This window comes from Xenopus tropicalis, chromosome 2, assembly GCF_000004195.4.
Source record: "Xenopus tropicalis strain Nigerian chromosome 2, UCB_Xtro_10.0, whole genome shotgun sequence".
Lineage (NCBI taxonomy): Eukaryota > Metazoa > Chordata > Amphibia > Anura > Pipidae > Xenopus > Xenopus tropicalis.
The window spans coordinates 6,977,085-7,000,975 of record NC_030678.2 but is presented as its reverse complement, the minus strand read 5'-3'; the positions used below and the strand labels follow the sequence as shown (position 1 = coordinate 7,000,975).

The 23,891-nt window shown below is 45.2% G+C and overlaps 1 protein-coding gene across 8 annotated transcripts in view; it reads left to right on the top strand.

Moving 5' to 3' along the window:
- pou2f1 (POU class 2 homeobox 1) overlaps positions 1-23,891 on the top strand; it is an 85,521-nt gene that overhangs the window by 43,551 nt on the left and 18,079 nt on the right. For 3 of the 8 annotated variants that reach the window (XM_012956954.3, XM_012956955.3, NM_001016337.3), the window contains 6 exon segments: positions 2,105-2,181; positions 2,318-2,420; positions 10,644-10,706; positions 11,234-11,331; positions 15,079-15,132; positions 22,360-22,479. In XM_012956954.3, coding sequence (XP_012812408.1) covers positions 2,372-2,420; positions 10,644-10,706; positions 11,234-11,331; positions 15,079-15,132; positions 22,360-22,479 — 384 coding nt within the window. In that variant the 5' untranslated portion in view covers positions 2,105-2,181; positions 2,318-2,371. 8 annotated transcript variants of the gene reach the window in all.

Sequence of the window (23,891 nt, the reverse complement as noted above, 5' to 3'; positions counted from 1 at the left end):
ACCTATGGCAACCAATCATGTGTTTGCTTTCATTGTTATTCCTGCAGCCCCCTGTTAGACATAGTGACCCCAAACAGCATGGCAGCTTCCACCCCTATGTATAAATGGAAATGTACAGGCACGGGCTGTTCTGTGAATGTTCTATACAGCGTCTGTATGAGCTGGAGGTGCAGGATCGCTGGGTTATTTGATCTAATCATGCATTTTAGCAGCACAATATATTCCGGAACATCACTCAGTTGATCCTCAGAATCCCAGCTCTTATGATACCGCGCTGCCCACAGAGCTTAAAGCAATTGGTGGAAACATTATAAAATATATCCCCAGTTGGATAATGCAATCAAGATCACAGCTTGCTCTCTTGCAGGGGAAATCAAAGCCAGCAGGTTAGAGCGCTGCGCACATAAACCCAGCTCCCCCTGTGCCCAGACACGGAATAGAGCGTAAGCTCTCTGTGCCATTAGATATGGGGGATTATGGGGTTTTTGCACCGATTGCTCCAGGTTCTTTTGAGGTGCAGCTGGAGAGGCTTTGAGGAGTCAGGTTGAAAGCACAGCAGGACCCAATGCGCCCGGAGTATCAGAGAGTGCAGACACTGTTAGGGCACGGAATTATAGCAGTTTTAGGATTAACATTGCTCCTGGCTTCAAATAAACCAAATATACTTTTTATCCCGCAGAACTCTACTTAGTACAGCAAATGCCTATCTGTCTGTGCAGGCTCAGGAGGCTGTTCCCACTGGATTGTATTTAGTACAGAGGAATGCCTGCCTATTTTACAGGTCATTTTCATAAGTTATTCGCCACAAAACGTGACGCTTAATTGCCTCCAACAACAGGACGACTTCTGCCAGGCTTTAAATGTTCCCGACGATTGTACCAAGATGTAATATAATTATAGCCATGGCTGATTAGCGATCTGCATAACCTGGCCGGCTCGTCAGGGGGGAGAGTGGAAGGCGGGACTGGCAGCATTTTATTTTCCGCCTCAGCTCTGCGGGTGGCGAGAGCGAAACCCTATTATAAGCTTGCGTTTGATTGCATAATTACGTTATTATTTCTGCTGGTTTCACTTGGCCTTTTAGCGACTTAATGGTAACTTCTCAATATTGAGCTAATTAGCCCCTTTTATACTGTGCCGTACCCTGCCCCGGGGGACCAGGATAACTTACATCGGGTACATGTTTGTCAAACCGCAGGTGCCGTATTCATACACCAGCTCCGGCGCCGCGTATTCGCTCCATCAGTCACTGATGGTGCAATTACGCCGACCTGTTTGGTTTGGGTTCAATGGAACTCTTGCATTAGAGAAAAGGACAAGTTCACATTATATTAGTGGCCTGTCCAAAATATGGCCAAGTACAGCTCTTACAACACCCTGGTAATTAGTAAAGCCTGATAATGATCAGTAGATGATGTCATATTTAACTGGGTCACAGAACTCCTCAGCAGCTTTGAATATCCTTATCATTTACAGTAGGGGGTACATTATCCCTTATAATACATGAGTGATACTCAGAGTTCCCTGTATAACTCAGCCTGCAGCCTTGTGCCTTTATATGGGGGGCACAGAACCCCTCAGTGACTGCTAATATCCTTATCATTTACAGTAGGGGGTACATTATCCCTTATAATACATGAGTGATACTCAGAGTTCCCTGTATAACTCAGCCTGCAGCCTTGTGTCTTTATATGGGCACAGAACCCTCAGTGACTGCTAATATCCTTATCATTTACAGTAGGGGGTACATCTTGTGCCTCTACATGTCTTACCTATGTTTTCTATTTTGGCTTGGCATTAGAACAGCTTGTAAAGATGCAAGGAAGAATACATTTCTTTTGTAGTGTAATTTTAATAATTCAGTATAATTTCTTATCTTCGTTGGTGAGATGCCTCAATATATCAGATTTTTTAGGGGTTTAAAATATTTTACAAAAAGGTTTTTAGGAAATGTTTTAAATTTTGGAGGGATGAACACTAAAAATAAAGACAATTTTTCTTTTTTTAATTGTTAATTTGTACTTGACATTTTCTCCCAGACTTGTAAATATTTCATTTCATGAACCCGCCTATAGTGTTTTTATTTTAATTCTGTCTTTTTTAGGGACGCAGATGTAAAAAGGAGCAGGTTTGGTGTCACCAAATCATTTTCTAAGTCTATCCAGCGTTTATTTTTTACCGGTAGGTGCCACACTTAATTTGGGAAAGTTGGGGAGGCTTGGTGTTACGTGAAGCCCAGGGGAATACGAAACTTTCCTGCCAAATAAAACCAAATTACCGCCTGTAAGTGTATGATTTTAGTTATCTCTGTCTATAGGAAGAGCCTGAAATAAGTAGAACACTCTGGGAAGAGCAGTCGTCTTTATACACCATGAAATTGCATTCTTCTTCCAAGATTCCAAACCATGCCTGGCTGTCAGGTGAGGACTCTTCATTTAGCCAAATAGACTTCCATCAGCCCTTGGGAAGCCAAAGTGTAGATGTTTACTATGCCTGGTATATATGTTCTGATCTGCAATGTTCTTAATCACTTCAACAAGATGAGCTTTTTATTGTACAAAATGTTTGTTTATTCTTAGCTTAACACCAGGGCACAAATAAGCACTCACCCCAAATCCCCCCCCTAACTGGCCTTCAGGGTGGACCCCCTTAGCCCATAACAAGGTTACAGATATATAGAAACATTGGGGTAACAGTCACCCTGCTATAGGTCCAGGGGTACCCAGGGCACAAATAAGCACTCACCCCAAATCCCCCCCCCCCCCCCCCAACTGGCCTTCAGGCTGGGCCCCCTTAGCCCATAACAAGGTTACAGATATATAGAAACATTGGGGTAACAGTCACCCCGCTATAGTTCCAGGGGTACCCAGGGCACAAATAAGCACTCACCCCAAATCCCCCCCTAACTGGCCTTCAGGCTGGGCCCCCTTAGCCCATAACAAGGTTACAGATATATAGAAACATTGGGGTAACAGTTACCCCACTATAGTTCCAGGGGTACCCAGGGCACAAATAAGCACTCACCCCAAATCCCCCCCTAACTGGCCTTCAGGCTGGGCCCCCTTGGCTCAATAACAGCTTGAGTGTGTTTGGACCCCCTCAGGTAGACTAGCCCCTCAGTTTGGTAGGGTATTGTCTTCCCTGTATGAATATGTGAGGTTATTCTTTCCCTTTTAAAATTGCCAGATTTATAAAATCCTAAAGCAATCAGTTTATTTAGATCACAATGTAAAGCCAAACTGTAGATATATTGTGTTTATTAAGATATTGGGGCAGGTCTCCACTTCAGGTCAGCTAAAAGGTTAAAAGAAAAAAAGGGTTCTTTTCTGAATAACCAAGACCAATAAAATGATTATGTTCAGAATTATCATTTTAATTTTGTGTGATAGATATAAACTGGAAACTTGGCCACCCAAATCTGCCTGTAGTTAGGTAGCTGTGCAGTTAGTGGATTTCTGTGCCCCCCCCCCCCATCAAAAATGCTTATGTAGAATTGCTGGTTCTGAGTCCTGAATCCTTGTAACAGAAGCCGAATGACTAATGCTACATTGTTTCCAGGAGCGAATGCAGAAAGAAAAAAAGGAATTATTATTTATATTAAAATAATGTAGATGGGAAAATGCTTTTCCCTTTTTTTTTTTTTATGCAAAAACTGTTTTTGGTAGAGTTCCCCTTTAACGGCAGGGAGACGGTATCCATTTCCTTAGCCGTATATGCCACGTTGCCACCACTCAACCTTGATTTTCTTATTTTTATCTAATTGTCTTTTCTATTCGGCTTCCCTGCCTTCTGCCTTTTTACTATTGGTCTAAAGCACGTCCATAGTGGGGGCCCCAAACCCTGTACTATTAGCCTTCAGGTTAACATAGATGTAATATGATATAGACAGAATTGTTACATAATTATTGATTGGTTCTGAATCTTATCTGGTTACTAGGGTGCAGTTGACCCTAGCAACCAGGTGGTGGTTTGTATGTCAAACCTGAGGTTTATTAGGATATAATGGAAATGTAGTCTGACTCATTATATTTGGTCTAGGTGCCATAATTACTGATATCTGCCCTTTACTCTTCAAAAAAGGGGATATAAACCCAAAAATAAAATTATGTAAGAAATATAAATGAACTGCAAAATGTCAGTGGATTTAAAGTTGTGTGTAAATGTAAATTGCTATTGGAATCACTATATGTCCCTTTCTCTGCCCTGGTGGCTCTGACTTTTGCAGCAGTGTAGCGCTGAGTTGCCAATTTAACCTTTTCTCTAGGGTGAATGCTGCTACTTTGTTGCAAGAGGCAGAACCAGCAGTGCAAAGGAATGAACACCGCTTTGAATGAAAATTACTATTACGAGTAACTTTGATGTACAGTTCTACTGGTTTTAAAGAGTTGCTTGCTATTGCATTTTCTATAATTAGCCAAAATGTCATTTTTTGGTTTTACTTCCCTTTAACGTGCCTTTGAGTATCGGGCAAGGCTGGGAGTTGTGGTTTGACCATAGACGGGAGGGCCTTTCCCTTCAGTAATGTTCAGAATATAGAAACTACTTTATATTGTATTCTTTCAGTCTGTCATTTTAACCCTTGCTTGGTTGTTAGGGTCAGGGCCGCCATCAGGGGGGGACAGTTGGCCCGGACGATGTCGCTTTAAAGGGGGCCTGGCCGTGCTCGGGCCCCCTTTAAAGAACTACGGGCCCTGCCATTGGTGGGCAGCGCGAAATTTGATTGGTTGCGCCCGTGCGTCTGTAGGCACATATCTAGAGGATGCAGATGGTGGCAGTCGCTGGTGGGGGAGCTGGAGGATGCCGGAGGAAGCCGCAGGGGTGTCGGAGGTAGTCACTGGGATGGGGGGAAGCTGAGGGGAGCTGGAGGAAGTCGCTGGGGGGAACTGGAGGAAGTCGCTGAGGGGGGCGGGAGCTGGAGGATGCTGGGGGAGCCGCTGGAGGACGATGGGGGTGAGCTGTGCAGATGCAGCAGGGAGCCACAGGAAGTTGCTGGGGGGGAGCTGGAGGATTCTGGTGGGAGTTGGGATGCCGGAGGATGCTGGGAAGGACTCTGGGGGGGAGCTGGAGGATGCAGGGGGGCCCTGGCTACCAATGTTTTAGGAGGCCCTGGCGACCTATGTCTGTGTGTCCTTTGTACTAACGGGAGGGAGCATTGGGGGGCAAGGCGTGGGAGGAGGGGGGCCCAGAAAATTTGCTTGTGAGGGGCCCCGTGATTTCTGATGGCAGCCCTGGTTAGGGTAAGCAGAGTGCTAGCAACCAGGTAACTGCACCCAAAACGCCTGTTGTTTCAGGCCTAGCTCCACCAGACTGTTCATTTTTAATTTATTGTAATTGTAAAATTGACATCATTATTTCCCACTTTAACCCCGTCTCTCCCGCGCCGGCGTCCCTGCCCTCTCCCTCGCCGTGCCGGGGCCCATCTCCCAGTCGGGTCAGGGAAGCCAACTCTGTAGAAGCAATTTCATTTTGTTCCCTTAATTATTATTCTGGCACTCGAGAGATGGTTTTTTTTTGGGTATAATGCCCCCCCCCCCCCTTTCCTTCGTACGCGCCTCTCCGGCTCGGAATGTTTGCGCTAACCAATTAATATGCAAATGAGCTGATAAATATTTATGCCGGCGCTTTAAATTATGCACGGAGCGCTTTTCAGTGTAGCCGCCGAATGAATTGCTCCGCGGACTTCAAAGTGCCGGCTTGCCGCACTAACGAGGGAACATTTGCATAAGGCCCTAATCAGCCGCATACTGATTAAGCTTCATTATGGAAACTGCCAGCTGCAATCTTTGTTTCTATTTTATTGCGAAAAAAAAAAAGGGGGGGAACTTTTTCACGCTTCAGTTGCCTTGACAATGTCAGATCGCGCTCGCGGGGAGAGACTACAAACTCCAGCAAGTTTTTCTCTCTCCTCTTCCCCATCGCTATGGAACCGTCGCTCTAATGCCCCCCCCCCCCCCAGCCTCCTGTCGTCTCATTAGGGATATCCTTCTTTTTTTTATTCCTCCCTTTCTCCGGATGCTTAATATCTCATTCGGCATGCCATCATGTTGGACTGCAGCGACTATGCACTAGGTGGGTACCGCCCGGGCTCTTATAAACCGTTTTAATATGGAAATAGGGGGGGGGGGGTTGGATGACTAATGCATAAACGAATAGGCATATGTAGAGGCGGCAGTCGGTCACAGGCAGTGCAGCTCCATCCCGCCGCCACTTAGCTCCCTGCTTGATTCTGTCACGCTGCCTGCGCTGCTGTGTTACGACTAATGAATTCTTTTAGCAGGTGTGGGGGGGGGGGTGTTGGTTATTATGTCTCCCCCCCTCTTGATCGTCAGTGGAGATATGCGACTTAATTAGGATTTCGATGGAGGAGGATAGTTTGACTTCTCTCTTTTATCTTTGTTATTATTTAATGTGCCGTTATAGTCGCGCTTGAAGTTTAGCCGCTTTGTACCTGTGTACAGGACATTAGTATATTGTATTGATTAAAGGGGACCCGTCACCCTAAAAAGTAATTCCAAATCAGGTTCGTAGAGCAAAATAAAGTTTACTTACACTGTTTCAGTTAGTGAATTTATTTCCCCTCCAGTCTTGGAATTGGTAGTCAGTAGTCAATGGCCGGCGCCATTTTGTGTGCACTGTTATTAAGGCAAAGCTTTGGATCACCCCAAAATCTTAAGCATTTGCCATCTAGGTGATGTATAGGAAGCACCAAATGGGAAGTTAAAATAATTATTAAAAATCTGAGCTGTCAATCATATATTGCCAGCCCCGCCTCTATGCCTTCGGCATAGAGGCGGGGCAGGCAATATATGATTGACAACTCAGATTTTTAAATACATTTATAACCGGTATGGATGGTTTAATTAAACTTTTTCTGTCTGCATTGAATCCTACCTGTGGGGGTGGCCCCGTTAGTGACTCAGGGACCCCAGCATTAGGGCAAATAATGGTCCCCATAGGGGACAATATCTATATTCTGTGGAATGCTTGAAGGTCATTTAGGGTGAAATTGAGGGGGTTTACCTGTTGGCTGCCATCAGTAGGTTAAATGGTTTATAAAGGCGATGTTTTCTCATATCTATATCCTTGTTATGAGATTAGGGGGAGTTGGACAAATTTAGGTTTTAGGGTGAAGACACACGGAGCTACTTAGGAGCAGCTACTTGTCAGCACTACTCAAAGCCAGAAAATCCCCTGCCTTATTCGCTGTGCAGACAGGAGTCCGGAGTCTGACTCTGATTGACAGTTAGGTCTTAATACAGCCTTTATAGGGGGTGTTTCTTTTGTAAAGAATATGTGATAGGGGGAGGACACACAGAGCTACTTAGTAGCAGCTACTTGTCACGGCTACTAAACACCAGAAAATCCCCTGCCATAGACAATACTGAGAATTGCCTCTGCTAAAACACACGTAGAGACAATTATCAGTAAATGATCAGCATTGTCTGTTTTAGTAGCCACCACAAGTAGCTGCTACTAGTAGCTCTGTGTGTCTTCACCCTTAAGGAGCAGCCTTAATGGAGAAAGTCCATAAATGAGTGCAAGCTCACAGGGGCAGGTGTATGTGCTCTTACAGGTTCTGGGCGACATAAGCTGAGATAGGCATGCAGCAATTTGGGCCCAGCTCCCATTGGTTCCAACAACCTCACAACAGGCTTTGGCTTGAGCATTGTAAACCCCATATATCTGATCTATCTATGGAACATACAGATTATTTTTGGGTGGGTCTAAAAAGTAGGGTGTGGCCACGGGTCAAATGATAAACGGCTGTAACCATGGCAATAGTGCAAACTGATTATGGAAATTATATTTTTGCCCAGAGGTGAAAACATGGTAGCCAGCTGGTTGACTGGTGTAGAAACAGTAGTAGTAGTTTGTAACTGGTTATGTAGAACTGGTAATGTAAGTGGTTTTTGTAGAAACAAATCTGGATTATACATAAGCTATGGGGTCCCATACCCCCAGCATTTACTCGCACAGTCATTTCTTATGACTCAACCCCTCCTCTGTATCTAAATGTTATTGGCTTAGCTTACAGTTTCAGCCTTGCATACGGAGCCATTGTATCTTATCAACTCCCATAACTTTCCTGTTAAATAAGGAACATGACTTGCCAAAACAGCATTATAAATCGTCCTAAATGGGGTATATCCTTAGTTTCTTCTTAGTTAAGGTGGCCAATACTCAGGCAGGTTTCAGCTGCCGGTCCAAGTCCATTGGGCCCTGGGGCCAAACGATTGTATTAGCTAGCCCTATTGCCCATATCAGGAGACGATCCACTCGTTTGGGGACTTTGTCAAATGAGCGTTTCGCAATGTGTATGGCCACCTTAAGCCTGAACAGCAATAGGTACTATTAAACTAGTAATGTTGGTAGGATAGGTATCCCCCAAAATAAACATAATTCAGCAGGAACAGCCCCTGAAAATTGCCTGTACAGATACCATACAACTGTGCCAGTGTATTACCATTTATTTATAAAGCGCCAACATATCCCGCAGCGCTGCACAATAAGTGGGTTTCATACATTGGACATACAGAGTAACATATAAAGCAATCAGTAAATGATTCAGGAGGTAAAGAGCCCTGCCCAACAGAGCTTACAATCTACAAGGAGAAAGGGTTGAGACGCAAGGTGTGGGAACGATTCGTAGAACGTTAATAGAATTGGGAACGATTTTGCCGAGGGAGGGGATAAGGAGTGAAAGCACCATAAAAATTGGTTTATATTATTGCCTATACTATTGGGGCAAATCCCGTCACTCTGCAGGAATATACGTGGGAGTTGTAGTTCAGCCTTATAGTAACTTTTGGTTATGATTCCTGTGCTGTTCTTGGGGTGCAGCTCTCATGTAACAGAGCAAAGGCAGTGAGTGCATTACTAATGGGTTATAAATATTTGATCAGTGTGAGGAGATGCAGTGAATGCCGTTATTATTTGTGTGTAAAGTGGGGCCTTCTCTCTTACTGCTCGGGGTTTCCTGTAGGCACGGAGCTGCCATCACTGACTGGGGGGCACAATTCCCCTGAGAGCCAGCGCTCGGGCCTCGCACACCTGCTACTTTCTGCAGTCATTTTGAGATTTCTCTGTTGGCTGAGTTCCGGAAAAGCAGCTGTTTTCGCTTTACATTATTACTCAATGTTAAAGGGAAACTAAACCCCCACATCCTTTTCATTATTTTTCAGTCCTGGACTTTACAGCAGGAATCGCCAGGGTTTCTAGTAGCCATGCTTCTTATTGGCGATTGAAGCAGAGGGACCAGACGTGGCACTGCCAGCATTGGCAGCCACCAAACCCATTGCTCAGTTCTGCGCTTACCCGCCGGGTACTGGGGAACAGTTCACATTTACACAGGTTGATGTGGTTTAGAAAGGGGCGGGGGCTAGTGGTTAAAAGCTTATTCGTGAGTTAGTTCCCCTTTAATGTGTTCTTCATGAAACTTGAGCTTGGAATGCACGGTCTGACTTAAGTTGCCGACTTGGCCACTCCAGGCTCATTGTCTAGATCAGTGTTTTTCAATCTTTTTTGGGCAAAGGCACACTTGTTTCATGAAAAAAATGACGAGGCACACCACCATTAGAAAAAGTTAAATTTTTTAACTCTGTGCCCAGCAGCAGTGCCCCCCTAGTACATTGGTGCCCAGCAGCAGTGCCCCCCTAGTACATTGGTGCCAAGAGCAGTGCCCCCCTAGTACATTGGTGCCCAGCAGCAGTGCCCCCCTAGTACATTGGTGCCCAGCAGCAGTGCCCCCCTAGTACATTGGTGCCAAGAGCAGTGCCCCCCTAGTACATTGGTGCCCTGCCTACGGCACACCAGGCAACATCTCGCGGCACACTAGTGTGCCGCGGAACAGTGGTTGAAAAACGCTGGTCTAGATCTAGCAGCCACATTCGATATCCTGCTTGGCAAGGAGCATATTGGGCTGTTCCTGAAATTCTCATACAATATCTAGATTGATTAACCTAGCCACCAAGCGATCAGATCAGCCTGGAAAATGCCCCAAAGTGCCCCTGTCTCCTCCTAGATAGTTGAAACACCATTGTATTTATCTTATGAGAGACTCATTCTGACCGTAAAAGTGCCCATACACGGTCACCATACAAGCAAATCTTTCCCCCAATATGCCCACTGTGGCACTAGGGCCAAACAATCGCATTGCAACGATGGGGATAGTCGCAGAGAGGACTGCATCAATGAGCCAACGTGGTCCCCGATCCAATGAAAAATCAAGCCTGTCTGACATCTGCCCAATTTTTGGCCAGGTATATGTCGGAGGGCCCCATACACGGGCAGGTTAGCAGTCTGAAGGGCCCAATTTGCAGCTTAAGTATGGCCACCTTAAGTGTCTAAATCCAAATCCCTGCCATAAAGCAAGATGGCATTGCTGTTTTATGCCAAAGAGGAAGTAACAACAATCACATAAGGACCAGGACAACACCTCCCCCTGTAGCCACGAAATAGGGACTAAAGAGTTTTCTGATACAATATTTCCATTTTGGATGTATTTATTTGGCAACATTTCAGTACAACGTAAAGCAACGTATAGTCTTTCAAAAAAGGAAAATTCTTAAACCGATTTAATTTACTTTGAAATGATTTCTATATTTAATGACCGGACACTCCTCGTGTTTTTATCTTTTGTGCAGATGCAAGAATGAACAATCCGTCAGAAACCAGTAAATCATCAGAGAGCGGGGATGGAAACACAGGTGAGAGGCTACCGGCTCTTTAACACAGGGGTGACCTTCCCCTACTCACGTTTGTACCCCCGGGGGCCATTTGTAAGTTAATTGGGCAGAGGACAAATCAACTTATAGCCAAGTATCAGAATATCAACAGTGCAAAACCTGCCCAGAGCCAATCGGATCGTTTATAGTCGAGCACCCAGGTGTTGCTTGTGATGCCAGTTTCTCCCAACCAATTGAATGGGAAGCAACGTGGGGATTAAAGCAGTGATCAAGGTGTTTTTTTAATTGGATCAAACGTATATCAGATCAGTAGGCAACATCATTTTGGTTTATTTTGTAAATCAGTTGGTACAGTGCTGAGCAATATGAATAAGCTAACGGGTTGGCATAGAAACTGTCAAGCCTCCCACCCTCCAGCTGTCTGTGACTATGACTCCTATCGGCCCTGCTTGAACTTGTGATTCAGTTATAGCTGGTGGGCTGCAGGGGGCATCGTTACAGCGAATGAGTAAGTCGCCTAATTGATCTGTTTGGTTCTACTTTTTAAGGCACCCAAACGAATGGCCTGGACTTTCAGAAACAAGCGGTGCCCATCGGAGCCATCACATCAGCCCAGGCACAGGCTTTGCTCGGACATCTCCACCAGGTAAGATGTGGGTATTTATTGGGTATTGGGTGATTGGGTTTCCATTCTAAGTTGGGCATTATGGTATAGTATGAGGGTATGACTTATTGTGTGCAGAGCTGTTATTGTCTATATATTTACATTTATACCTACATACAACCTACAGTACAGCAACTCCCACCTGTAAGTATCGGTGGGAGTTGCTGTATTGTAGGTTATGGGGTACCTGTGATACTTCACCTTGTGTGTACATTATTGGTCCGTTTGTTCTTCAAACTAGCCATGTTTAATTGCTGAGTGTTCTGGGGCCCAAAGTGGGGCAGAACCTGCTGGTAGAGGTTCCTATACTGGGCATCAGGCCAGATAGCGCTGGTAACCGAGATGACTGAAAAGGTTTTATTGGGTTTTTACAGTATTCCTCGTATGGTGGGAACAGCCTTGGCTTTCTGATTGGCCAAGTACGTTGGTCATTGGTTATTTAGCCAATTAAAATGTTGTGTGTGCTTAGCTGGAGAGTTTGGTGAGATTTTCATTTGCCCCTTAAGCCCTTACTATTTCTAATCTGTTGGCAAGATGTAGGATGCCACTATGGGTGGCCATACACGGTAAGACTCACTTGTTTGGCAAGGTCACCAAATGAGCAAATCTCCAGTCTGAAAGAATAATTAAGCCTGTCCGATCGACATCTGGAGGATTTTTGACCAGATATCTGTTGGGTTGAGGCCAGTTGGTCTGAAGGGCCCAAGATGGCAGCTTAAATCTTCCTGAGTATGGCCTCCTTTAGATTTGCCGATTGTTGTTGAGGTATTTAATTAGCTTCTAATTAGTTCCTGAGCCCCGCGCCGTGCGTGTTGATTGGCTAGGAAGTTTAGCGGGGGTAATGGCTTACACTCTTGTCGTTACTTTACTGATTTTAAAAACGCCCGCTGTGCCCGGAAGATGCCGCCCAGATGCTTTTAAGCCACATTAGTGACACCTTCCCTGCAGGTTGCTGAGCTCTAAAAATTCTTGGAATGTTTATACCAACAACTGTGCAGCACCCGTCTGGGTTATATCCCTGGAAACTGGAGATAAACTGTGTTTGGTACATAAAGGCACGTGGGGAAAAACTTGGGCTAAATTAGTAACTAGCAGAGAGGGTAATGCACTGCCATGGCAACAGGGAGAGAGGGGGTGTTGGCATCGGAATCGCTTGGATGGAAATTAAAGGGGTTGTTCACCTTATAATTAACTTTTATTATGATATAGAGCATAATATTCTGGGACCGTTTTCAATTGGTCTTCATTTTTTTATTTATTTAACTTTGTTCAGCAGCTCTCCACTTTGGAATTTCAGCAGGTATCTAGTTGCTAGGGTCTAAATTACTTTAGCAACCAGGGAGTGGTTTAAACGAGAGACTGTTGTATGGAGAGAAGAGGGCCTGAATAGAAGAATAAGTAATAGAAAGCAAAGATAACAATTAAATTGTAGGTCACAGAGCAATAGTTTTTTTGGCTGCTGGGGTCGGTGACCCTTATGTAAAAATTGGAAAGAGTCAGAAGGCAAATAAGTAAAAGAAAAGACCAGTTGAAATGTTCTATAACCAACATACTCTGTTTAAAGAGTATTTCACCTTTTTAGTATGAAAAGTTAACTTTTAGTAGGGTAAGGGGTATAATGGGAGTCCAAACCCAATACATGAATTGTGTACAGGAAACTTGCTCATAGTCCTCGGAGCGCTTCTGCAATTAAAATTTAGTTTCTGTTATGAGTGTTTTACTAGGCTATTGGCTCAATGGCTCCTTTTTGAAGGTTCCAGAGTCTGATGTTGATTGACAGGACCAATAGAGCCTTTGGGGGGTGGCTTCTGTTCCTAGCAGATGTATTAGAGTTAGGGATGCACCAAAACCATCTGGCCGAACCCCGAATCCTTTGTGAAAGATTCGGACGGATACTGAACCGATAATGTCTCTCTACATGCCGGATGTGTTTGTGACAAAAAGTCACATAAGGGTTTGTCCAAATCTGAATCCTGCTGAGAAAGGCCGAATCCTAGATTCGGTGCATCTGTAATTAGAGTTTACCAATTCCAGCAGAAACAAATCTAAAAAAGTTGCTGACTCTGGCACCCATCCAGCATGTAGAGAGACAGGATTTCTGGTGATTATGAAAGAGTAGGCTCTAAGGGTGAAGACACACAGAGCTACTAGTAGCAGCTACTTGTCACAGCTACAGAAAGAGACAATGCTGATCATTTACTGATAATTGTCTCTACGTGTTTTTTAGCTGGGGAAATTCTCAGTATTTTCTATGGCAGGGGATTTTCTGGCATTTAGTAGCCGTGACAAGTAGCTGCTACTAAGTAGCTCTGTGTGTCTTCACCCTATTACATTTTCTTGGCAAAAGAAACACCCTCTATAAAGGCTGTATTAAGACAGTGAATCAGAGTCAGACTCCGGACTCCTGTCTGCAGAGTGAATGAAGAGAGACAGATGCAGAGAGGGAAACAGTAACTTCATTATTTCAGAAATTCTACAGTTTATTTCAGTGAGATAAGGCTTGTATAATATTTTAATTTTTGCAGTAGCCCCCTTTGTTTATACCCCCATGGTTGCCGACCCTGACTTTAATGTTTGCCTTAGATCTGTTTGCCAACCCAGTTGCTTAGATGTGAATCCAGGAGTCTAGATAAATGGTCACGTGACCGGGCTGTGCCAGGCTGCTTTCCTTGGGCACATTCTTTGCATGGCAAGGTTGGCAGGGCAATGATGGCATTCCTTTCAAACAATCATTACATATACATATATTTATATATATATATATAATTTGTATTTGTCTGCAGCTTTGCTTCAGAAATTCCTGTTCATTGAAATAAGTTGCTGGTAGCGAGAGGCAGCCATGTGAGGATGTTTGTTTTGCTCAGCAAATAACCGATAAGCTTCTGGGAATTCATTTATTTTCCTACAGAGTGGTCAGGTTCTTAATTTAAGGTCAACTGTCATTATTGACATCCGTACAATGAAAAGGCAGAGACAGTGCAAGGCTTTTCCCCAACGTGAGCCTTTTCTTTGCTCAGTTGTACTTGGTATGGGGGAATTCCTATACTGGTATCTCTCTGTACAGGCTATGAGCAAACTTAGGGGGCTGTTCCTGCTGAATTGTGCTTAGTACAGGGGAATCCCTATGTGCCATAGTTTTATGGTATCTCTCTGTACAGGCTATGAGCAAACTTAGGGGGCTGTTCCTGCTGAATTGTGCTTAGTACAGGGGAATCCCTATGTGCCATAGTTTTATGGGATCTCTCTGTATAGGCTATGAGCAAACTTAGGGGGCTGTTCCTGCTGAATTGTGCTTAGTACAGGGGAATCCCTATGTGCCAAAGTTTTATGGTATCTCTCTGTACAGGCTATGAGCAGACTTAGGGGGCTGTTCCTGCTGAATTGTGCTTAGTACAGGGGAATCCCTATGTGCCATAGTTTTATGGGATCTCTCTGTACAGGCTATGAGCAAACTTAGGGGGCTGTTCCTGCTGAATTGTGCTTAGTACAGGGGAATCCCTATGTGCCATAGTTTTATGGGATCTCTCTGTACAGGCTATGAGCAAACTTAGGGGGCTGTTCCTGCTGAATTGTGCTTAGTACAGGGGAATCCCTATGTGCCATAGTTTTATGGGATCTCTCTGTACAGGCTATGTACTCACCCATTATTATTGGTGAAGCAATGCCTGTTTGTACAGAGCATTTCTATGGGTTTGTAACTCACTGGCTTTGTTTTCTGCTATGTTACAGGTCCAGCTCGCTGGCACAAGTTTACAGGCTGCTGCACAGTCCTTAAATGTACAGGTAAGAACTGTCTCTGCTTAGTTATTAGCACCGTATTGTGGTATCTATATGTACCATGTCTCCATATTATATTCCTTGTGTGAGCTTGCCTACCTACCTACACTGTATGCAAATATAACTACCTCAACCCCTACCTCTCCTACCTTAATGCTGCCTGTAGGTCCTTCTCTGTCTGCTTCCAAGAGTGCAGCCATGCCAGTGTCAGTCTGGGGGGGGGGGGTCCCCTGGAACTATAGCGGGGTGACTGTTACCCCAATGTTTCTATATATCTGTAACCTTGTTATGGGCTAAGGGGGCCCAGCCTGAAGGCCAGTTAGGGGGGGATTTGGGGTGAGTGCTTATTTGTGCCCTGGGTACCCCTGGAACTATAGCAGGGTGACTGTTACCCCAATGTTTCTATAAATCTATAACCTTGTTCTAGGCTAAGGGGGCCCAGCCTGAAGGCCAGTTAGGGGGAGATTTGGGGTGAGTGCTTATTTGTGCCCTGGGTACCCCTGGAACTATAGCGGGGTGACTGTTACCCCAATGTTTCTATATATCTGTAACCTTGTTATGGGCTAAGGGGGCCCAGCCTGAAGGCCAGTTAGGGGGGGATTTGGGGTGGGTGCTTATTTGTGCCCTGGGTACCCCTGGAACTATAGCGGGGTGACTGTTACCCCAATGTTTCTATATATCTGTAACCTTGTTATGAGCAAAATTATGTACATTTAAAAAGTAATTTTTATTGAAAAGCTGTTTTTCTTGAAATGATCTGACCTTGCCAGGCAGTAGCCTTTCCTATGCACATTGCCATAGATTAAGCCACTCTGTGATATTTTTTTTGTTATTATTTAAGGGTTGAAAAAATATATATCTTAACTGTATGTGAATAAATGTGCCTTTGATAATATGACGGGCAAGATGTGCTGTTTCACCGGTGCTTGTATGAGAAAGGGAATTGGTAGCCAGGAAATAGGTTACAGTTTCTAGACGGTTCGGTGAATCTCGGCTTCAGCTTGTTCCGCACCCTTTTCATTTATATCCTGTGACAGGTAACGTGTTCCAGCAGGTTCAGGTACTGGGTAGGAACAAAGGCTCTATCCATCTGGCCCTGGGAATCACCACTTACATTTACTCATTTCTCTTTTGTTTTAAGATCCATTAGCCCACGTTCTAGACATGTTCTATCAGTGCCTGCTATGTTGTTCATTGGGCATGTTCATGTGTATGCAAATAATAACTGGCAGTTAGGCAGGGGTACATGGCCGTGCACAGCCGGCAGCTGCAGAGAGACAGTGGCAGGCAGTTTATCAGATGGGCTGAATGAAAGCGCCTCGGTTTGGCTTTAGGCTACATGAATTGTTGTTTTATGGGATCATTTCCTTTATTCCGTGGCCAAAGACTCTCGCTGGGAGAATTCCCCTATTATTAAATACATGAATTAAATATTCATGTACAGCAACCGAGGCTAGCTCTTCAGCCAAGCTTTAGGGGTATCCCACAAAATATTTCCATATTACACAACGTGCGTACTGTACAAATCCAATGGCAACCGCCCCCCAGATGGGGAAGCCAGAGAGCATACCAAATAGCCTAATGGAATGGAAATTGTTTTACAAATCTCCCCTACCTTCTTCTGATTTAACCTAGATGTGTAAAGGTCCCCATACACCATAAGATCCGCTCGCTTGGCGATGTCACCAATCGAGCAGATCTTCTCCCGATATCGCCCACCCGTAGGTGGGGGATATCGGGAGAATCCAGGGTAATTCGATCGTTTGGCCCCAGGGCATAGGCAAAGTTGATCCGAGGACCGCATCAACGATCCGATGTGGTCCCCGATCCGACTAGATTTTCTAACCTGCCGTTTGAGATCTGGGCGATTTCAGGCCAGATATTGGTCGGGCAGGCCCGTCGGAAGTGCCCATACACGGGCCGATTAGCTGCCGAAACGGTCTAAGGGACCCATATCGGCAGCTACTATCGGCCCGTGTATGGGGACCTTAAAGGTGGCCATACACTGTAAAATCCACTCCTTTGGCGAGCGGATCTTCTCCCGATATGCCCACCTACTCAAGGGCCAAACGATCGCATTAAAATGGCAGGCATAAGCGCCATTGGATCAGGGGCCACATCAATGAGCTGATGTTTTCCCCAACCCAATTGAAAAATCAAACCTGCCTGATCAAGATCTGCCAAAATTCTGGCCAGATGTCAGTTGGGGGAGGCCTGTCAGTGGTGCCCATACACGGGCAGATAAGCTGCTGTATTGGCAGCTAGAATCAGCCCGTGTATGGCCACCTTAACACTTATAGCCGCTTGGCAGTTCATGCAAGTCAGGGCATCATCGAATGGGGAACGTGATGAAATGCACAGGCTACTCAATTATAGACGGCAAGGAGGGCAGTGGCATTTGGGAAGTGCTAAATGGAAAGTGAAAGTAACTGCCCTACTTCTATGCCCGAGGCCCAGGGGCAGGGCAGGCAATATGTAATTAACAGCTCAGATTTTTGGGACACCTTTTTTACATGGATGGATCTTTTAATTAAAAATAGAATTTGGGTTGCGTGTTTACTTTGAAAAGGGCTTTTATTCTACAGCTTTTGAAGTCTTCGTTGATAGGTCAGGTTTTAGAAACAGAGACTGGATTCCACTTATCCATAATGGACAGTTTACCATTGATGAGGTCACTATGGTTGAGTAATTTGGGATTTTATCAACAGTTTTCCAGTATTTTACCCCGATTTACTTCTTTGTAAACCACTGAGCACTTCTTTGGGTTAGCAATCAGTCCTCACAAATGAAATCTAATACCAGCTGATCCATCAGCCTATTATCTGCTGGAAAGTAGCTGGGGCCCCATGTAGCCCAAAAGGCAACCTGTTGTACTGGAAAATACCATCTCAAATAGCAATGGACGTTGTTTCTTTTACAATTGGACTTGTTAAGTAGCCCCTGGTCAAGTGTAGACTAGTCAGAATACATGACTCGTCTAAGTCTTTCAGTTAACTCATATTTTTAATTTTCAAGAGTGCAGCAACCCCCATTTAATATCCTTTTTGGATGGGTGATCAAGCGGCTCAAAGGCTCTGCAAAAGGAAGTGCTGCAGCATATTGTTGTTTTCTCCAAGTGAAAAGTTTTTGTGTTCAAAGACCAGGCAATGTTTTGGGCCTTCTCTTGCCCCTTCTCAAGGCTTGACAAAGGGCAAGAGAAGGCTGGAAACATTGCCTGGTCTTTGACCTCTATAAAAACACCTTTTTACTTTACGGCCATCAAATTAGGCAACAAAATTCTTTTTTATAAACCTCTCACAAGAAGTGGTCTTGGGATCAGCCAATGGGGCTTGGCCTGCCATTACAATACTCTTCAGTGATACTATCACAGCCATTTTGTACCTCATTGAGATGCCTTCTTATCGAGCTTTAGATCAGTGATCCCCAAGCAGTGGCTCGGGAGCAACATGTTTCTTACCAACCCCTTGGATGTTGCTCCCAGTGGCTTCAGAGAAGGCTTGGAGGCAATAAGGGGCTACCACATAACCAATCACAGCCCTTATTTTGTGCCCCCAGGTATAATTTTTATGCTTGTGTTGCTCCCCAGCTTGAATGTGGTCCATGGGTAAAAAGGGGTTGGGTACCCAGTATCTTTACTACTCCATCTTGCTCTTCTTGGGGTATTTGGGCCCCTCCTACGTGCTTATTTCAATGGCAAATTCATTCACCCCTTTGTTTTGAGCATCAGCAGGTTTCTGCTATATTTACCTATGGTATAAAGGCTACATATGTTGGACCTGCCTCTTCGTCACCAAGCCTTTCCAGGGTTCTGTAAGATTTACACGGCAATCCTGTAATTCTTGTTTTGCTTTTCCTGGTTGGCAGACTTTTATAGTTCATTGCCCCAATCTTTTCCAGGATCTATCGTCCCTGCTATTTGACTAAAACTCTGTTTCGCTGTAGGGACCAAGACAATAACACGGTCCCCTGGGCAGAAGGAAATGGCCGACATGGTTTCATGGTACCTTGGTACAGCCTATGGCAAACTGAGGGCATTGTGCCTTCTGCGGCTATGCTGAAAGTTATAGCAGGCACTTGCCTTATAATATTTTCATCCGCCGACAAAGGTTTATTTGCCCTTTAAAGCACGTTACTTCATTTTAATGCCTTGATGAAGCTTTTGATTGGTGGAGGGGAACTTTCTGACGGACCTTAAGCGGAGCCTTTCACAAACGGCAGTGGGTCTTGGGTCCCCCCCGTCTCCGCCATCACCGCTGATAGGTACAAAGCTTAGAAGGGGTCAGAATAGTTATTGTGCAGCTATAGCGACCTTCTGTTTGGACTAAGAAAAGCCAGAAAATTGCCTTTCGTTGCCATGGCAAAACTTTCCTCTCCCCAAGAGAGATGTTGGCAAACAGGCTGTATCTCCGGAGCCGAGTGTTTACAGTCCTGCACTGTAATTATCTCCGAGTGACTGGCAGAATTAATCAGCGCTTTATGTTAATTAGCCCGCAGTCCCTGAAACAGGTGGTGGGAAAATATGCAAATTAATGCAGAATTCAAATGCTCTGCCGAACCGGTTTAATTACCATAAAGAGCTAGCTCTCTCCTCTCTCCTCTCTCTCCTCTCTCCTCTCTCTCCTCTACCCAAATGACTGCAGGTTTTGCCTTTTATTTATTTATTTTTTCTCCCCTCACTTGGTCTATAGGCTCTGCAATTCCACATGCCCAGCTTTGGCTATCGCAGGGTTAATCAGGCAGCAATCAAAAAAACATTCCTAAATTCCATTTGGGTGTTATATATAGATATATAGATATAATTACACTGAGGTGTGTCTATCTGCCTGTGAGTTTGGCGATCGCTGCCACTGCTCCAAGTACAATATGGGAACCAAATTAGGGTTGGAAGTTTCTGGGGGAAAAAGTGACCTTCCTATATTTTTGCTTTTTTCCTTATTAATAACATTGGCCTCAAGCTAAGGGGGCCCAGCCTGAAGGCCAGTTAGGGGGGATTTGGGGTGAGTGCTTATTTGTGCCCTGGGTACCCCTAGAACTATAGCGGGGTGACTGTTACCCCAATGTTTCTATATATCTGTAGCCTTGTTATGGGCTAAGGGGGCCCAGCCTGAAGGCCAGTTAGGGGGGATTTGGGGTGAATGCTTATTTGTGCCCTGGGTACCCCTGGAACTATAGCAGGGTGACTGTTACCCCAATGTTTCTATATATCTGTAACCTTGTTATGGGCTAAGGGGGCCCAGCCTGAAGGCCAGTTAGGGGGGGATTTGGCGTGAGTGCTTATTTGTGCCCTGGGTACCCCTAGAACTATAGCGGGGTGACTGTTACCCCAATGTTTCTATATATCTGTAGCCTTGTTATGGGCTAAGGGGGCCCAGCCTGAAGGCCAGTTAGGGGGGATTTGGGGTGAATGCTTATTTGTGCCCTGGGTACCCCTGGAACTATAGCAGGGTGACTGTTACCCCAATGTTTCTATATATCTGTAACCTTGTTATGGGCTAAGGGGGCCCAGCCTGAAGGCCAGTTAGGGGGAGATTTGGGGTGAGTGCTTATTTGTGCCCTGGGTACCCCTGGAACTATAGCGGGGTGACTGTTACCCCAATGTTTCTATATATCTGTAACCTTGTTATGGGCTAAGGGGGCCCAGCCTGAAGGCCAGTTAGGGGGGGATTTGGGGTGAGTGCTTATTTGTGCCCTGGGTACCCCTGGAACTATAGCGGGGTGACTGTTACCCCAGTGTTTCTATATATCTGTAACCTTGTTATGGGCTAAGGGGGCCCAGCCTGAAGGCCAGTTAGGGGGGGATTTGGGGTGGGTGCTTATTTGTGCCCTGGGTACCCCTGGAACTATAGCAGGGTGACTGTTACCCCAATGTTTCTATATATCTGTAACCTTGTTATGGGCTAAGGGGGCCCAGCCTGAAGGCCAGTTAGGGGGGGATTTGGGGTGAGTGCTTATTTGTGCCCTGGGTACCCCTGGAACTATAGCGGGGTGACTGTTACCCCAATGTTTCTATATATCTGTAACCTTGTTATGGGCTAAGGGGGCCCAGCCTGAAGGCCAGTTAGGGGGGGATTTGGGGTGAGTGCTTATTTGTGCCCTGGGTACCCCTGGAACTATAGCGGGGTGACTGTTACCCCAATGTTTCTATATATCTGTAGCCTTGTTATGGGCTAAGGGGGCCCAGCCTGAAGGCCAGTTAGGGGGGATTTGGGGTGAGTGCTTATTTGTGCCCTGGGTACCCCTGGAACTATAGCAGGGTGACTGTTACCCCAATGTTTCTATATATCTGTAACCTTGTTATGGGCTAAGGGGGCCCAGCCTGAAGGCCAGTTAGGGGGGGATTTGGGGTGAGTGCTTATTTGTGCCCTGGGCACCCCTGGAACTATAGCGGGGTGACTGTTACCCCAATGTTTCTATATATCTGTAACCTTGTTATGGGCTAAGGGGGCCCAGCCTGAAGGCCAGTTAGGGGGGGATTTGGGGTGGGTGCTTATTTGTGCCCTGGGTACCCCTGGAACTATAGCGGGGTGACTGTTAGCCCAATGTTTCTATATATCTGTAACCTTGTTATGGGCTAAGGGGGCCCAGCCTGAAGGCCAGTTAGGGGGGGATTTGGGGTGAGTGGTTATTTGTGCCCTGGGTACCCCTGGAACTATAGCAGGGTGACTGTTACCCCAATGTTTCTATATATCTGTAACCTTGTTATGGGCTAAGGGGGCCCAGCCTGAAGGCCAGTTAGGGGGGGATTTGGGGTGAGTGCTTATTTGTGCCCTGGGTACCCCTGGAACTATAGCGGGGTGACTGTTACCCCAATGTTTCTATATATCTGTAACCTTGTTATGGGCTAAGGGGGCCCAGCCTGAAGGCCAGTTAGGGGGAGATTTGGGGTGTCCTATATCCTTTTCACCATTGTTTCTATACATATCCTTTTGACCATATTTAAAATAGGCCTTTGAAAAAAGTTTTTAAAGATAATTTAATGTAAAATTCTTTCATTTATTATATATCTCGGATATATCTGTGCGTTGGAAGAGCTATTTCACTTCCCATAGACAGTACAGTATGATGGTACAGCGTATTGTGTTCCCTCTCTGTATCATTATGGGTAGGAGCTGCCATATTTTATTTTTTCAGACACTGCAGTATGGACTTTTTTTTTTTTTTTTTCCAATTTCATATTTGAGTTGCCATTTTCATTTTCCCTCAGTACTAAAACATCTATGTATTTGTTTGTAGACTAAATTTAAAGAAGAGCCTGGGGAGCCGACGCAAGCGGTGCAGCCTTCCCAGCAGCCCTCACTGCAGGCAGCCATCCCCCAGACTCAGCTCATGGTAGCTGGCGGACCAATCACTGGGGTAAGAGTCCCGCGTTGCCCGCGTAGTAGGGCCCCTGCTACTCACTGGAGCATTTTGCTGCGTTTCCCGTGAATAAGTGGAATATTAATGTACATATTCTCTGGGTGCCGTCTCTTCATTACTCCGCCAGATTTTTAACTCATCTGTTCAGGAGAGAACGTGCCAAATATGTGAAATGTGCCAGGTCCCAATCTGGCGCTGGGAAATTTTAAATGGCATTTGAAAGCTCTGCTGCTGCTGCTGCTTAACCATTGTAAGGCTGGGCATGGTTATTGGCTCAGGGTTGGGGTCTTTTTGCCCCAAATCTAAAGCTCGGCCTCGCATTGGTTAATAAAAGCTGCCAACTTTGCTCAACCATACCAAGTTAGGTGCTTATTGGTCCATATAAAGGGCCCCGCCAGCAGCCAACTCACTATCTGTCTGGAAATTAGAGGGATATCTATTGGGCAGGTTAGAAAATTCTGTTGCATAAGGACTACAGTTAAGCGTCGATGTGTTCCTCTCCTCTATTATATTCCAAATGTTGGCCCTGGTCAAACATTTCTACTCTTGGGCAGTGGATTCTTGGTACATTAAAGGAGAAGGAAAGGTAAAAACTAAGTAAGCTTTATCAGAAAGGTCTGTGTAAATACAGCCATAAGCATAAGAGTCCTCTATCAGAAGAAACACAGGATTTCTAGTCTCCTTTTTTTTTTGTGAACGTCCGATTTACTCTCTTTTAGGGCTCATTCAGGTTTGGGGCTTGAGTCTGCTCAGTTCTCTCCCTCTCCCTTCTCCTGCTCTCACCTCCAATAAGAACGCATAAGAACTCACTCCCCCCTCCCTTAGGAATGTGTGATTTGAGCTTCTAACCAAGACCAAGCTAAAATGGCAGCTGCTATTTAAAACAAACGGAGGGAGTTTTTAGGGCTCTTTACTCTGATATAGTATGCTGCTGAATAAATATAGTGTTCTAGGTGGCACTAATGTGGCGAATCAATTGGAAGATGACTTTCCTTCTCCTTTAAACTATGAGCTGCTGAAAATGCAGTTTGGGACACTGTTCTGCTGTAGTCTATGGAAAACATTGTCCTACCCACAACAGGTCAGAATGGGTACTGCAAATGACAAAGCTATTAATACTGCTGCTGCAATACCTTGTATAGAGTCCTGTGTGGAAGCAATTTTTGAGACCCAGGCCTGCAACCCACATCTTTGACCTGCTACCTGACCCGACCCACAACTGCCTTATCCGCAACCCAACTTGTGACCCGCTGAACAACGTTTAACCAGAAGCAAGGACATCAGAAGTGGGCAGGGGTAGAAAAAAATGTTTCAAAAAAGTTTAATATAGATAACGTAGGGTAAGAAATATATGGATAAAACCCACAACCCGGCTATGACCTGCCGACCCCCATCTATACTGAAAATCC